Source organism: Passer montanus, unplaced genomic scaffold (assembly GCF_014805655.1).
Source record: "Passer montanus isolate IOZ18808 unplaced genomic scaffold, ASM1480565v1 scaffold173, whole genome shotgun sequence".
Classification (NCBI taxonomy): Eukaryota; Metazoa; Chordata; class Aves; order Passeriformes; family Passeridae; genus Passer; species Passer montanus.
In genome coordinates this window covers 320,117-334,609 of record NW_024364604.1, presented here as the reverse complement: position 1 = coordinate 334,609, position 14,493 = coordinate 320,117, and the positions used below count along the sequence as shown (strand labels likewise).

At 42.8% G+C, this 14,493-nt stretch overlaps 1 protein-coding gene across 5 annotated transcripts in view; it reads right to left on the bottom strand.

Moving 5' to 3' along the window:
* MKLN1 (muskelin 1) overlaps positions 1-14,493 on the bottom strand; it is a 102,701-nt gene that overhangs the window by 38,490 nt on the left and 49,718 nt on the right. For all 5 annotated transcript variants that reach the window (XM_039704373.1, XM_039704374.1, XM_039704375.1 and 2 more), the window contains one exon: positions 14,314-14,426. In XM_039704373.1, coding sequence (XP_039560307.1) covers positions 14,314-14,426 — 113 coding nt within the window. The remainder of the gene's footprint in view (positions 1-14,313; positions 14,427-14,493) is intronic.

Genomic DNA, 14,493 nt, shown 5'->3' with positions numbered 1-14,493 from the left:
AAGAGGTGAACTGAATTGTTCACATTTTGTAAATATGAAGCATTATGGCGGCAATGATTACAGCTTTGAGGATTAGTTACTTCATGGTAATTAGGATAATTTTATTTTCTGAAAATAAAAGTACTGATAGCAGTGAAATATTGGCATAAAATCCTGAAATGCAGCAAAAACTCAGTGATTGCCTTTGGTCACGAAGGAAGACGACACACAAGGCAACAATACAATTGTCTTTGTTCCTAGAAAATACAAAAACATTATCTTGCAGAGGACCCTGTTCCAAACACACGGGGGAGTTCCTTTGCATGAGAAGCACCAATCTGCGCACTCACAAGGGCAGCCCTTGGTTCACAAATAAATCACCCCAGTGTGCAAAGTCCATCCCCAGCCATGGAGCTGGCACCCTCAGGGATATGGCTCCAGTCCCCTGCCCATGAGCACCTATTTGCCTTGGCACAGCTGCCTTGTGGGTGAGATGTGAGGAGCCACCTGTGCTTTCTGACCCTCCCCTCTGGCAGGCCACTGCAGTTTTTTAATGGAATTGGACAAGTTAAGAATCATCCCCTCACTCTCTCGCCTCTATGCGGACTAAATTAAATCCTCCCAAACTTGTTCAAATAATGTCTTTGGCACTTTCAGGAGTAAATCTCCAATTTAGCAATTTCCAGATCTGCCTTGCCACAAAAAGCTACATCATCAACCAAAATTGGTCTGAGCACAGACACAACACTGAGACACTTCACAACGCAATACCTATTTCAAGGCAATGACATCAAAATCACAGTTGTTACACTAAATATGCAACATACAGATTTCCTAATGCTATTTTAAAATGAGAACAGAATTCAGGAAAAATACTTTTTTTCTTTAATTATGTCCTGGCCACATCTCACACAGTATTATCTGCTTTCTTAAAGAGCTCTTAAGGTTAGCATTTCATCTCTACAGACACAGAATCTTCATCACCTCAAGTTCATGCAAGAACTTCAGCTCTACCAAACTGCAGAGCCTGCCATAGCATGAACCATCTCTTGTCATACAGGAAACTTCATCCAATTTGAAACGTGTTGTCCAAGAAAACTGGAGTTCTGCCTGCACACCACTCACAAGATCACAAGGAACCTGCCAAAGGTTCCTCCTTAGCCTACATGTTTACCAAAATGAGTAAATAACTCCATTAACAGTGACACATGCTGGTTTGACATTTAAGGCAGAAAAGGTCTAAATCTGTGTTCACTTCTGAGTTCAGCTTGACCATGGCAGCCCTTGTAGCTCAAATGTACTTCAAACAGGGACACAAAGTCCATTTACAAAGACACTACAAAGGAGTAAAACGCTTCAAGGCACATGTGATGAATCAAGTGCCTGTGGGTGGCTGCGAGTGTTCATCCAAAGCCGTGTGCTCCGTGTGGTTACAACAGCAGCCTGTTGTTCACACGAGGAACACTGTGCCACAGCTTGTCACGGACACAGCAATCCAGTAAATTCAAACAGGAAAGTTTGTTGATTCCACAAGTGTTCAAAGAATCTGACCCTTTAAAAGCAGTAAGTGAGAAAAACAGAGATGACTCTCCAACCCAAGGTTGAAGAGATCAAGCATGGCTAGAGGGCAAAAGAGCAACCTTCTGTCTCCCTGCCAGGATGTAGGCTGGTCATGATCCATTAATTAATGTCCCAGGCTCAGTGGCTCTTACTAGAGATCTCCATGCCCTTCTTCAAATTCAGGCCTTATCACCATGTCACAGTTTGGACAAGTTGCTTCTGTGAGTGTCTGAATTCGTAACAAACCTGTGCAAAATTCCTCATCTCTGGAAGTGTTCAAGGCCAGTGGATGGGACCCTCAGCAGCCTGACCTAGTGGAAGGTGTCCTTGCCCATGGCAGGGGGATGAAACTAGAGGGTCTTTAAGGTCCATCCCAACCCAAACCATTCTGTGATTTTATAATTAAGTACTTTACTTTAGATCTGTACATGTGGAATCCACATTTTTGCAGATGAAGCTTCACGACCTGACTCACTGAGGTAGTAGAGGTGTCACTTCCCAAACAGAGCCCATCTTCCATGAGACTCTGAAAGTCACATCCATCAACAGCACCCAAACGACCTGAACAAACACTGGCTCTGGGGACTCCTTCCAATTCTCATCAGAAAGCTCCTGGCACACACACTGCAGAAACCACACGTGAAAGGAGCTTGTGACTGGGCTAAGTCCTTATTCAGACGGCAGTAAGTGTGTCAGGCTGCTTTGGCCAGTACCTCAGCTGCTGCCAAGGCTGTGATGGCAAGAGGAAAGCATTAGCATATCACATTTCTAACCTACAGGACACCAAACAATACCAAAAACTACTAAGCACAGGCACTGTTGGGTTTGTGTGGGACTCAATAAGTGCCCACACAGAGCCAGGACTGACCTGAACAAAGTGGCTCTGTGCCACCCAGCCCCACCATACAATCAGCACAGCACAATAACAGCTAAAACAGATTAAACAGCATGTGTAGGGTCCTGTTTGCAAGTGCTACAAAATACCAAGCTTTATGCCCAGCTCCAAGGCTCTTCTTTAAACAGGTTGGTGTTGACGCAACTCCTCCAGTCTCTGCAGCACAGATAAACGCCCTGGTGAGGGTGGGATGGTGGGGAAAGGAAGAGAGGCTGTATGGCCAGGAACACTTAAGAAAGGCTTTCAATCCTTTAAGCACCCAGGGCCAAATAGGATTTTTAGGTTTCGTCAGTGCTACACGAAATTCAATTGTGCAATGCCAAGTGAATACACAGTATACTTTATGAAAAGCCTTCTCAACATGCTAAGCCACTTTATAAAATCTAATTAGAGCTTTCTTCATTTAACTTGCAAATGCTGAAAGCAATTATCCCACTTAAGGACTAACTTACAAAACGTTTTCAAAAAGCAACACAACAGCACCGAGAGACAACACCGCCTCCTTAGAATAATTGATTTGTTCCTATACAGGGGAGAAAGGACTGGGACTCAACTCCTTAGGGTAGGGTCTGCTCAAATCACTGTTTATGCCAGAATCAGCAGGCATCATCTTAGCAACAGCATCCTGGAATGCTACATTAAGGCACAAACATGATAGCTTTCATTTTTTGGTTTGTTTTTAAATAAATGTCCTATGAACCTTCTTTAATGAGAACATGACCGCAGGAAGCCAGTTCCACTGCCCATCCCAAACAAAAACTGGGGGAGCTTGGCTTCTTCTGGTTATCATAACCTTTTGCAAATAAAGGGGTTTCAGTTGCAAGAAAAATCTGTTTTATTCAGACCAATCCAGATGAAAAACCTCAGGAGCAAGCCTGGATCCTGTTCAAGAGTCAGGGAAATAAAAACAAAGAACAGCTGACTAATTCTCCGTTCTTGGTCCTGTAAAAGACTGAGTGGAATGTGAACACTGCCTCCAGTATGAAGTTCAAAAATAAGCGTCATGAGGTAAATGCTCTTGTCCTAAAGCAAACTAGGACGAGGACATAAAAAGACACAAACAACCTACTTTGTTTCCAGTCCTGAGAGCACCCTGTCAGGCAACAAATAGTCCCTCCTGCCTACACACAACTGCAGAGATTAATTGCTCTCATTTCCCAGTTTTGGACTATAATTCGTTTCCTCCTCCCCCCCCCCCCCCCCCCCAAAAAAAAGAGGAAAGTTCTCCACAAACTTGAAAATGAAAGGAAATGCATATTATTCCTGGCATTAATTCAAGTCCATGTGCTTTAAGATTAGAGCTTGTTAGTGCTTTATCAATGCCAGTCTACAGCTAATGCGCTCCCAAAATGTTTAATCTGAGCCGCAGCAAAGATTTGCTTTGCTCTAGATGAGCACTAAATTCAGCAAGAGAAACAACTGCAGCCATACAACAAAATAAAGTACTTTCATCCCATACAGGCTATTCACAGAAGGCATTTTAAGTTTTCCATAATCGAAAGGTGCCAGAAACATAAGGAAATAATTTAATCTATTATCTTTTTTTTATGGTAGCATAGAGGATTTGTATGGTCCCTCAACACAAAACACAAAACAGGAGCTAGGTGCTGATGTATCATTCCTATCACCTACGAAATCACTGATGATGTGCCAGGAGCACCAAACCACCAGAGGGAGGGTCCTGCACGTCCAGTCACACAACAGGAGCATCACAAGGCCAGAGCAGCCCAGCACAGGCACATTGCAGGGGCTCAGAGCACTCTGTAAGGATTTCTTCAGTGTGAAAGACCCTCCCTCAAACAGCACATCCCAACTTCTTACTCTGTATGATGGCAGACATCAGTGCCACCTGTGTCATTTGATGTCCAAGACTAGACAGTTACAACACAAGGATTAAAAACCTTTGGATGTCACACAGGGTAAATGCAGCAAAGGACCGAATGTTTCTAGGATCCTAAGAAGAGAGTTTAGCTCCAAGAAACATTTTTGGATACTCAATGTACACTCCATTCTTTAAATTACTCTGCAAAAATTCCCTGGAAGTGTCCAAGCCAGGTTGGATGGGGCTTGGAGCAATCTGGTCTAGTGGAAGGTGTCCCTAACCATGGCAGGGGTCTGGGACTAGATGATCTCTAAGGTCCCTTCCAACCTTTAACATTCCACAATTCTTGTCACTATTCATAAAAGTAACAGATATTCCAACTAGATTTTAAGGGTGCTTTACCAGTTATAAAGAATATTTTTGAGAACATGCAAGTTCATCAGCCACTGAATGGTTTGGGTTGGAAGGGACATTAAAGCTCATCCAGTCCCGCTCCCCTGCCTTCCACTATCCCAGGCTGCTCCAAGCCCCTGAGACTGGAAACTTCCAGGGATGGGGCAGCCACAGCTTCTCTAGAAAACTGTTACACATAAATTAAATATGTTCTGTCAAAAATATTTTGTGAAGCCTAAGAAATATAAAAGAATCTACCTAAGAGCCATCATGCTGAAAACTCCTCAAGACCAGTACTGGAAAAGCAGGAATTGACACAATTTTTCATAAAAGATAGTTAAATTCCTTATGATAAATATTAGGTTTGGATATTAAAAAGTTATAATTAACTATTAATAAGTCCAGGCACAGCCAAGACAGGAAGACACCCTCGGTCAGGCAGCTGACACAGAATCTGAGCTATGGCTAATCTGCTTACTGGTGCCCTCCTACAGCGATGCCACGGGATAGATTTACCAGTAAAGTCCTTTCTGGGCATCTGACTCAGACATGATGGAGCAGATTAAAGTCAGAGGCAGCTTTTAGCACACAGTTTTGTGTGCACATCTCTTCAAGGTGGGCAAACAATAAAATTTAACAGGATGAAGTTTTCTTTTTCCCCTTCCCAAAGCATCCTTACATTTGGGACAGTCCTAATTTCCCACTGTTGATGCTGCGTGGCCTTGAGCTGAGACTGCCACAAAGATACTTTCCCTGCTTAAATTAGAATTAAAAAAATAAATGGCCTGATGTTCTATTTTTGAAAGACGGTTCAATGAGCTTATAAGTCAAATGATCAGGCTCAGAGATCATACAACACAATCCTTATGACAGCAGTGGGCTGGATTTGATGACCCTTGACAGCCCAACCCTTCCAGTCTGACACGAACTTGACTCTGAGTCTTTGCTCCATCCTTCAGGGATCAGCACAGGTTTATCACAGCACAGCCCATGAGCATTGCTATGAAAACAAATAGATAATGTTCTGTTCTCATGAAATTATTATATATTAGCCTCTGTGCCACCTGCCTGTAGAAATAACTCATTTGAGAGTATTTTCATAAAGGAATGAATTAATACATGATTTTCTGGCTTCTGATGTGCCCCGATCAAGGCACCTCTAAAGACCAAGTGTGTCCACACAGCTGAACTTTCCAAAGCACCAACACTGTGCTTTGACAGCTGTGCTGCCTGAGATTTCCTACAGTGCAGAAACAGCTCTGGCAGCCACTGCCAGAGAATTACCAGTGCAGGAGCCACATTCCTGGATCTCCTGAGCTCTCTGCTCTCACACCAGGGTATCATCAAGGCCTTCCAGCAATGCATAACACCATGGATCTTATGCTGCAGTAAAACATCTTAAAAGCCAGTGAGAAGGGGAAAAAGCTCCCACATCTTCAAGCATGCAAATAGTGGGAAATAATCTGTGGCCACTCAGTATTTAAAATAGGGTTATAAAAATAGATGAAGGGGGACTTTTTACACAGGCAGATAGTAACAGGACAAGGTGGAATATTTTTAAATTGAACAAGAAGACATTTAGATCAGCTGTTAGAAGGAAATTCTCTGCTCAGGAGGGTGGTGAGGGCCTGGCACAGGGTACCCAGAGAAGCTGTTGCTGCCCCATCCCTGGAAGAGCCCAAGGCCAGGTCAGATGGGGTTTGGAGCAACCTGGGATAGTGGAAGGTGTCCCAGTGGATGGTAGGGGGTGGGAGTTGATCTTTAAGGTCCCTTCCAACCCAAACCATTCTGCAATTCTTTAATTTATTTGAAGAAGGTTGCAGGAATGTGTATGAAGGTCTTGTGCAGGCTTTAGTTTACAGTCAAAAATAAAAGTCATCCAACCTTTGTGATTCAGCTTACAAATGCAAACAAGAGAAGTACTGAAGGAATACCTCAGTACATGGCGACCTTGCAGCAAAAGGACATCAGTTCTGTGCTATTTCTAACAAAAGGCACAATTCACCTGCAAACAAAGCACTGCTTACACTGGAGAAATGTGAAAAAAGTTTCAACTTCTTAAATTTTACCAAGTAAATTGTCAGTTTGTTCCACATCCACTGCTTTGCTTTCAGCAACACTGATGAAATGTAACAGACAACTCACCAGAGAACCAGAGCTTTCACCAGCTCCGAGATGGGCCCTCAGGACAACGTCCCTCGTGTGTTGAATTTAACTAACCCCATTAACAATTGCAGGATGTTGAATGAGGTCATTTTTGCATGCATCACAAGTTCACGCTGTCCTCTCATTACCAGTAACAATGGCCAGTGAAGGTCCAGCCAAGAGAGATTTTTCCATAGACACAAACTACTCAGCTGAGCTACAGCCCCACTTGCAGACCAGAAGGCTGAAAAAATTTAACTGGTTGCTTATGAACTGTTTAGCCACAAAGGTTACAAGCAAAGCTACACTTTTGGAAGTTGTTCTTTTTTTGTAATTAATTGTCCTTGAGACGCCGGTGATAGACAAACATGAAATATTCTAAGTCCAAATCCTTCGAAGTTGTTCTTTTTTTGTAATTAATTGTCCTTGAGACGCCGGTGATAGACAAACATGAAATTCTAAGTCCAGCCACAGGCTCTCAGATGTTTCTGAGAAAGTGAAGACAGTTTTGAGCTGTGACAAAACAGTAGTTTGCACCTGAAGGTGTTGTTGGGAAGTTGTAAAAGTGGCTCTTTAATTTCCTGGAGCCCAGTATCAGTAACATCTCCATCACACGCAAGCCCTGGAAAATTCAAGGATTAAGTCCTATTAAACACCGTAAGCTCTTTCAGACAGATCTGAATTCAACACATCACTGCACCAGCCACTGTGCCAATAAGTTCTCTTGAGACACTCCAGAAAGTTCAATTCCCAATTACCTCCAAAACCCAGTTGCTGAAATATCTCAGTAGCAAGGTCCACAAAAACTTACTACATTTTCAAGCACGTAATTATACAGACAATTTAGCTACAGATTTGTCTGTGATACTACTTGAGACTGCTTTTCTCTATGTTACCACCTTGGGATAACTGATATTTCTTCAGGGATTTCTGTATTTGTACAGACTGAGCAATGTTAATGTAACATAAATGTAACAGTGTAGCTGTAATAAGACATTACTCCCAAGGCAAGTTGACTGGTGTGTGAAGCTATTTTCACTCACCGGCAAAAGAGTTAAGTTTTCCTTCCACCTCTACATATTCTCCTATTTCTTTAAACTCCTTTTCTTTTAATCCCTTCAGTGTGAAATGCTGGGGTCCTGGCATTCCAGCTGGCTCATCTCACAGGTGCATATTTCTGTGTCTTTAAAAGCCAAAAGGATATAAATCAGAATTCCTTGTACCAACAGCAATCTCTTCACTAAATCTTTACCTGAAAATCCTGTAATGCCATTTTCCCCCCAGGATGCATCCACAGCCACCCAAGAATGACTCTACGCTGCCTCATCTACAATTTACAGGGAATTGCAAAATGCATTTAGGATGATGCAATAATGTCCTAATAAAGCCATGTAAGTAAAATAAAGTTCCATTCCAGACCAGAGATCAGAGCATTAAACTCATCATAAGCTGCAGTTGAAGTGGTGATTTTTATCGGAACATAAACGCCACAAATCAACTCTGCCTGATGCATTACTTCAAGGACTAAAAGTAGTTTTACTTTGCAACTGAAAGCTTTATGATGACTTGGAAATTCAGCATAACCTGAAGACTGGCACGCACAAGCTCCAGGGCTGCCAGAACTGTGCAGCCTCCAGAACTCTGGGCACAAGGCATTTATTTAATGTTCCTTTCTCCAAAAGACTTGAACAGCAGAGTGTGGAGGAAAAGGACCTCCACACATTCAAACACCTGGTGTGAGGAATAACTGAAGTTTGGCTGGTTTTCTGAGGTTTTTTTCACGCTGGAAGCAAGAAATACAGGCACCTAGTGAAGGAACTGAATAACTTAAGACCTGAAGCTGTTTTCAAATATGGATGATCTTTTCCTTAAAAAAATGTCAGAGTTAAAAAAAAAAAGGATTAAGAGGACAGAACTCTTGAGGCAAACAGAATAGCTTTAAAAGCTGAAAACCTTTTCCAAAAAGTTTATTTAAAAATAAATTATTTTAAAAACCTGAGGTGCTACTCCCTTAACAGGGTTTTTTTGCTTTAGGCTGCCTAAGTGGAAATCACTGGGGATGTCAGTTAGGCATATGTGAAAGTCTCTCTCAAACATTCTGGTAAAAGAATACTGGCTTAGAACATTTCAAACCATTATGCTACTAAATAGGGAGGAAAATAAACCATTAGCCTGTGATATTTAGGATCAGCCCAGGATACTTTTCATTTGGTTCACTCCAGCATCTGCTGTCTTTGTCCCTACTTTTGTAGGCATTTGCACTATTTAGGGAGTTGGCTCCGAGGTACGTCTGCAGGATCCAAGTTTCTTTCAGGGACAGCTGCCTTCTCCCTATGTGCTTTTGCAGCACCAGGAATCTCCTACAACTGAGCATCTGTACCGCTGGAACTGCTCAGCAGTAGGACATGGCACACTCGCTGTATTAGATCTCAACTACGTAAACATCACAATATTTTCAAGAAAAAGCCCCTCAAGTCACTTGATGTGTCTTCCAAACTGTATCACCATCTGTGGGAAGAAGTCAATATTTGAGACTAGTTCAGTTCCTATTCTTCAAACAGCACAGGGTAAAAGCTTTACATTGATGAGCTCATGTACTTTTGCATCACACCCAAAAAAGAGTCAGAGGTGTCACAAACTCCTACAAAAAATGCTTCTGTGGTAATATGACACTGAAAGCTTTGGGTAAATTCATCCATGTCAACAAATGCAAAGAAATGCATGCAGAGACTGGAGAAAATTTGACTGGAAATACAATAGCAGCTGAAATTCCCCCTGGCTCTCACCATTAGGAAATCTTTCTACACTTGTCAGTTTTACTTTCAGCATCCTGGAAAAGCACTTTCTGTTCACAGCAAACTGTCACCTCACACTATACCCATTTTCTACATCATTTTGAACCTACTGAACAGGAGGCACTTGTTGACCTACACTTTCCTTCATTGTGAGCAAAGATTTATCCTCTCAAGCAGTTAAACCATGACAAGACCTTCACTTCTACCTTTGGTAAGGAAACACTTCAACTATTTTTGAGAGAAACACAGTGTCACCTAAACCTAACCCATTTACACAATTTCCACATCCTTCACAGAGCTGATTTGTGAGCAGGGTTTTCCTCTGAAGAAGCCAGAATGAGGATGAGTCAATGTATTTTCCAAGAAGCAGCACAGAAGGTACCAATCAGTGCAGTGACACTGCTTGAAGGGAGATCCCCCCATCTCTTGTCTCTAGGAAATACTAGAACAAGGTAGAGGAACACCAGAGACACACAAAATATGCCAACTATCACACTGCTTTAGCCTAATTTATCTGATCTCCAGAGGCATCAACACCCCTCAGCATTTTGATCCTATTTCAAAATCCCCTGACTATCAATTTACACCAAATGAAATGTCTCTCCTACATTTAAAACTGTCCTCCTGCACTGATTTTAACTAAATTACCCTTCAAAAGAAAAAGCTGCTGCTTGGAAACTAGAAATAGACATCAAAACACACACATGAAATTTTCCTGTTAACTGACATTGGCCTAGAGTAAAAATGTCCAAAGAATGACAAGGTTTGTTTTTTTAAAACTATTTACTCCTTAATCCTGAAGAGGTCTGTTGATTCACAGCCACTAAAAAACCCTGAAGACAACAGCATTTGTCAGAACATTCCACTTGATTCAGGGTAGAAACTCTTAAAGGCTCTTAAATGAAACCCATTTTGGCTGTGCCTCGTGCCAGCTGATTCACAGGGCTGTCACACACTCCAGAGACAGAAGCTGTGGCTAAGCTGAGAGGTCCTGAGCTGCTCCATGGATCATCTCCCTGCAAGGATTCAGGCTTGAGGACAAGGATTTGACAAGCACAGCGGGAATCCTGCTGGATCCATACTCTGAAGGGATGGTGGGGTCTCTCTGGCCATCAGCAGTGGTGGTGTGCTCACCAGCAGGTCCTGCAGACCCTGTTTTCATGCTGTAGGTGATCAGCTACTCCAGCAGTGCCCTGAGCATTTTGTCCAGACACACACGACAGACACAAGGAGCTTGAGTATATCCAGACAAGAGAACAGAGCTGGGGAAGGGTCTGCAGCCTCAGGAGCAGCTGAGGGAGCTGGGAAGGGGCTGAGCCTGGAGCAAAGGGGGCTCAGGGGGGACTTTGTGGCTCTGCACAAGTCCCTGACCGGAGGGGACAGCCAGGGGGGGGCTCAAGTTCTGCTCCAGGGAACAGGGACAGGAGGAGAGGAAATGGCCTCAAGTTATACCAGGGGAGGTTGAGCTTGGATATTTGGAAAATTTTCTTCACTGAAAGAGTTTTCAATCCCTGGAACCGCCTGCCCAAGGCAGTGGTGGAGCACCCATCCCTGGAGGCATTCAAAGGCCATGTGGATGTGAGACTTGGGGACATGGTTTAGTAGTGGCCTTGGAAGTGCTGGGAGAACCAGTTGGAATTGATCTGAGAGGGCTTCTCCAACTGAACTATTCAACGAGTCTGTGGAAAAGAGCTATGAAAAATCAGCTTTGGTATCTAATTGTTAAAAAAGCCAAATGCAGTTTTGGGTGACAAAGAGACACCTCACTGGAAAACACTGAAAAACAGCAGCAAAAACATTTTTTTAAAAGGCCACACAACATTTTTGTAATGCACTGCAACAGAAGCTCCCAGTATCCTTATCCCAAAAACATTACTCTGCATTATCCCTACAATAACACTGGACAGGATGCAACTTCCACCATATTTCACTCTTATCCAAGTGTAATTACTGAGTGGCTAATTTAACCACTGTCACTGATTAATTAGAATAAAAAAGCCAGAAGCAGAACTAGCATAATACAACAAAACAAGATTAAGCTCCACTGGAATCTACTCTGAATATTTTTTAAAATTCCATGTCAACAGACATTTCCTTTTTGCAAATTGTTTGTGAGCAGTTATGTCCCTATTAGAGAAACATCTGGAGTCTTTGTTTTTGAATATACTTCTCAACATTTGAGATTGACCTTTTCATTTCTAAATCAGGTTTCATCCAGATCTCTTTGGGAAAAAAAAAAAAAAACAAACCAAAAGCCATTGCTGGTTTCCAAATACAGCAGCTGCCAGCTCACTGTACCTTCTGAAAACCCCTGAACTACAGTTCAGGGGGCCTCCTGAACACTGCTGAATGTGTCACAGAATCACAGAATGCTTTGGGTGGGAAGGGACTTTGAAGCCCATCCAGTGCCACCCCCTGCTGTGAGTAGGGACACCTTCCACTATCCCAGGTTGCTCCAAGCCCCATCCAACCTGGCCTTGGACACTTCCAGGGATCCAGGGACAGCCACAGCTTCTCTGGGTATCCTGTGCTAGGGCCTCACCACCCTCCCAGCCAGGAATTCCTTCCCAATATCCCATCTAACCCTGCCCTCTGGCACTGGGAAGCAATTCCCCCTTGTCCTGGTACACCATGCTTTTGTCCCAAGCCCCTCTCCAGCTCTCCTGAAATCCTTTAAGGCCCAGTAAGAGGCTCTGAGCTCTCCCTGGAACGTTCTCTTCTCCAGGTGAGCACCCCCAGCTCTGCCAGCCTGGCTCCAGAGCAGAAGAGCTCAAGTCCACATCATTGAGAACTGTTGAGCTTCTCATCCACCAATACCCCACGTCCTTCTCCTCCTCCTCCTCCTCCTCCTCCTCCTCCTCGGGACTGCTTTGGATCCATTCTCTGCTTGGCCTCTGAGCTTCTCATCCACCAATACCCCACGTCCTTCTCCTCCTCCTCCTCCTCGGGGCTGCTTTGGATCCATTCTCTGCTTGGCCTTTATCTGTTCTTGGAATTGCCCCAGTCCATGCAATGGACCTTGCACGTGGCCTTGTTGAACTCCACAGGGCTCACAGGGACCCCATCTCACAAGTTTGTCATGGAGAGTTCTTCCAGAACTCCCTTTCCAAAGCCACGTTTCTCCATACTTCTCTCTATTAAGTACATCTCTTCTTCAAAACTCCTCACACATTCAGCAAGTCTCACTTTTTAAAAACTCCTCTTTCTTCTTCTCCTCGCTAGACCATTCCCATCTTTCATCTGAATTTCCTGAACTTCCATAACACTCTGCTAACATTCTACCTTCCAAAATCCCTTTATAATCATTCAATCACATCAACTCACAACCCTTCTACTGTGTCTCCTCCACAGCTCTCCTTTTGTGCATTCAACCTTTCTCCCATCCCAGCCAGTCCTCCCAAGCTTTAGAGAAACTCAACTGGATGTGGCACGACCCCAGCAAGAAGGAAATGCATCCCATAAACACCAGACTGACCCAACTGGTTTATGCAGGAAGAAAACACAGCAACCCCTTTTTGACTAAACAGTACATAAATACAAGAATTTTACCTCTCCACAGCTCTGACAGAAACCAGAGTATCACGTTCAGTTTTGTTATTGCTCATTTTGTAAAGGATGTTCCAATCAGTAAGTACATGACACAGAGATTCGAGGGCTACAGGAAATGCCTGTGAGATTTTATTATTTTTTTTTCAGCTCAGGCTATTTGTCCTACTTGATCACAACCGCTAAAAAACCTTTGCTATGGAAAAAAAAAGGAAAATATTAAATGTTATTTAATCTGGTAAGGAAGCTCACAAAATTAGCTGTGACAAGAAACTGAGAAATACAAATGAGAAACAAGATGTTTTTATGTTTTCAAATAGCCGAGGAAATCAACTCCTGAATTTGTCAAAAAGTGGTGGGATCTCAAACTTTTCATACCTCCAAGAAGAGGCAGCATGAATTTTCCTTTGACAAAGAAGTAATGAACACAAAATACAATAACCACACAAAATTTGAAGATTTCAGTGTACACTGAAATGAATTACAGAAGTCAAAGTCTTGGACTTTTTTTGTCTGGTCCTATAACCCAAGCTACATTCATTTCAGGTTTCATACGTCAAATACTGAGCAAAACAGGCCAAGGAAAATGGTTCAAATGAATTCCACGAAAGCTCTCGGGGTTGTGTAGCCTTTGGCAGTAACCCCTGTCCTCCAGATTTCCATCTGGTAGTTGTCCATTTCTATTCATTTTTGACAGAAGCTAAAAAAATAAACAATTGGTTTCTGAAGCTCAAACACCAGGATCAGGTCTGAAATGTTCATTAGCAAGTTCTTGGAACCTTCCAGTGGGAGGTGTCCCTGCCCATGGCAGCAGGGCTGGAACTGGATGATCTTTAAGGTCCCTTCCAACCCAAAACATTCTGTGATTCTGCGATAAGTCTGATTGTTCAGCCACACAAAATTATTTAACTCATGCTCTACTTGCTGAGCTGATTTTTTGGCCAATCATTTCTGCTTTTGAGAAATAAACCTTTCCCCTCCAGGAATCTTAGCACTTCAAAGCCACCTCCAGCTCATATTTTCCCCACGTAAGCATTTCAAAAGTCTTCAGAACTTGAAGGTCTGAACTCTGTGGCTCTCACCCTTATACTGCACTTCAACACAAGTACTTTAAGAGGGGCATTTTTGAGGGCAACCATTGATGTATTTTTAAAAATATGGATGTTTGCAGAACTTACCTCTTTCTCGGTATCCCTGGATATACAAGTCCACTGGTTTTCCTTCACACTATATGCCCAGAAGTCAGCCAGATCCTGAGTTCCATCCCAGCCACCAAACAAATAAACAGTTTCTATTAAAAAAAAAAAGTTAATTTTATTTTAAAATGAGAATGTGTTTAAACAGGCTAATGCCTACAA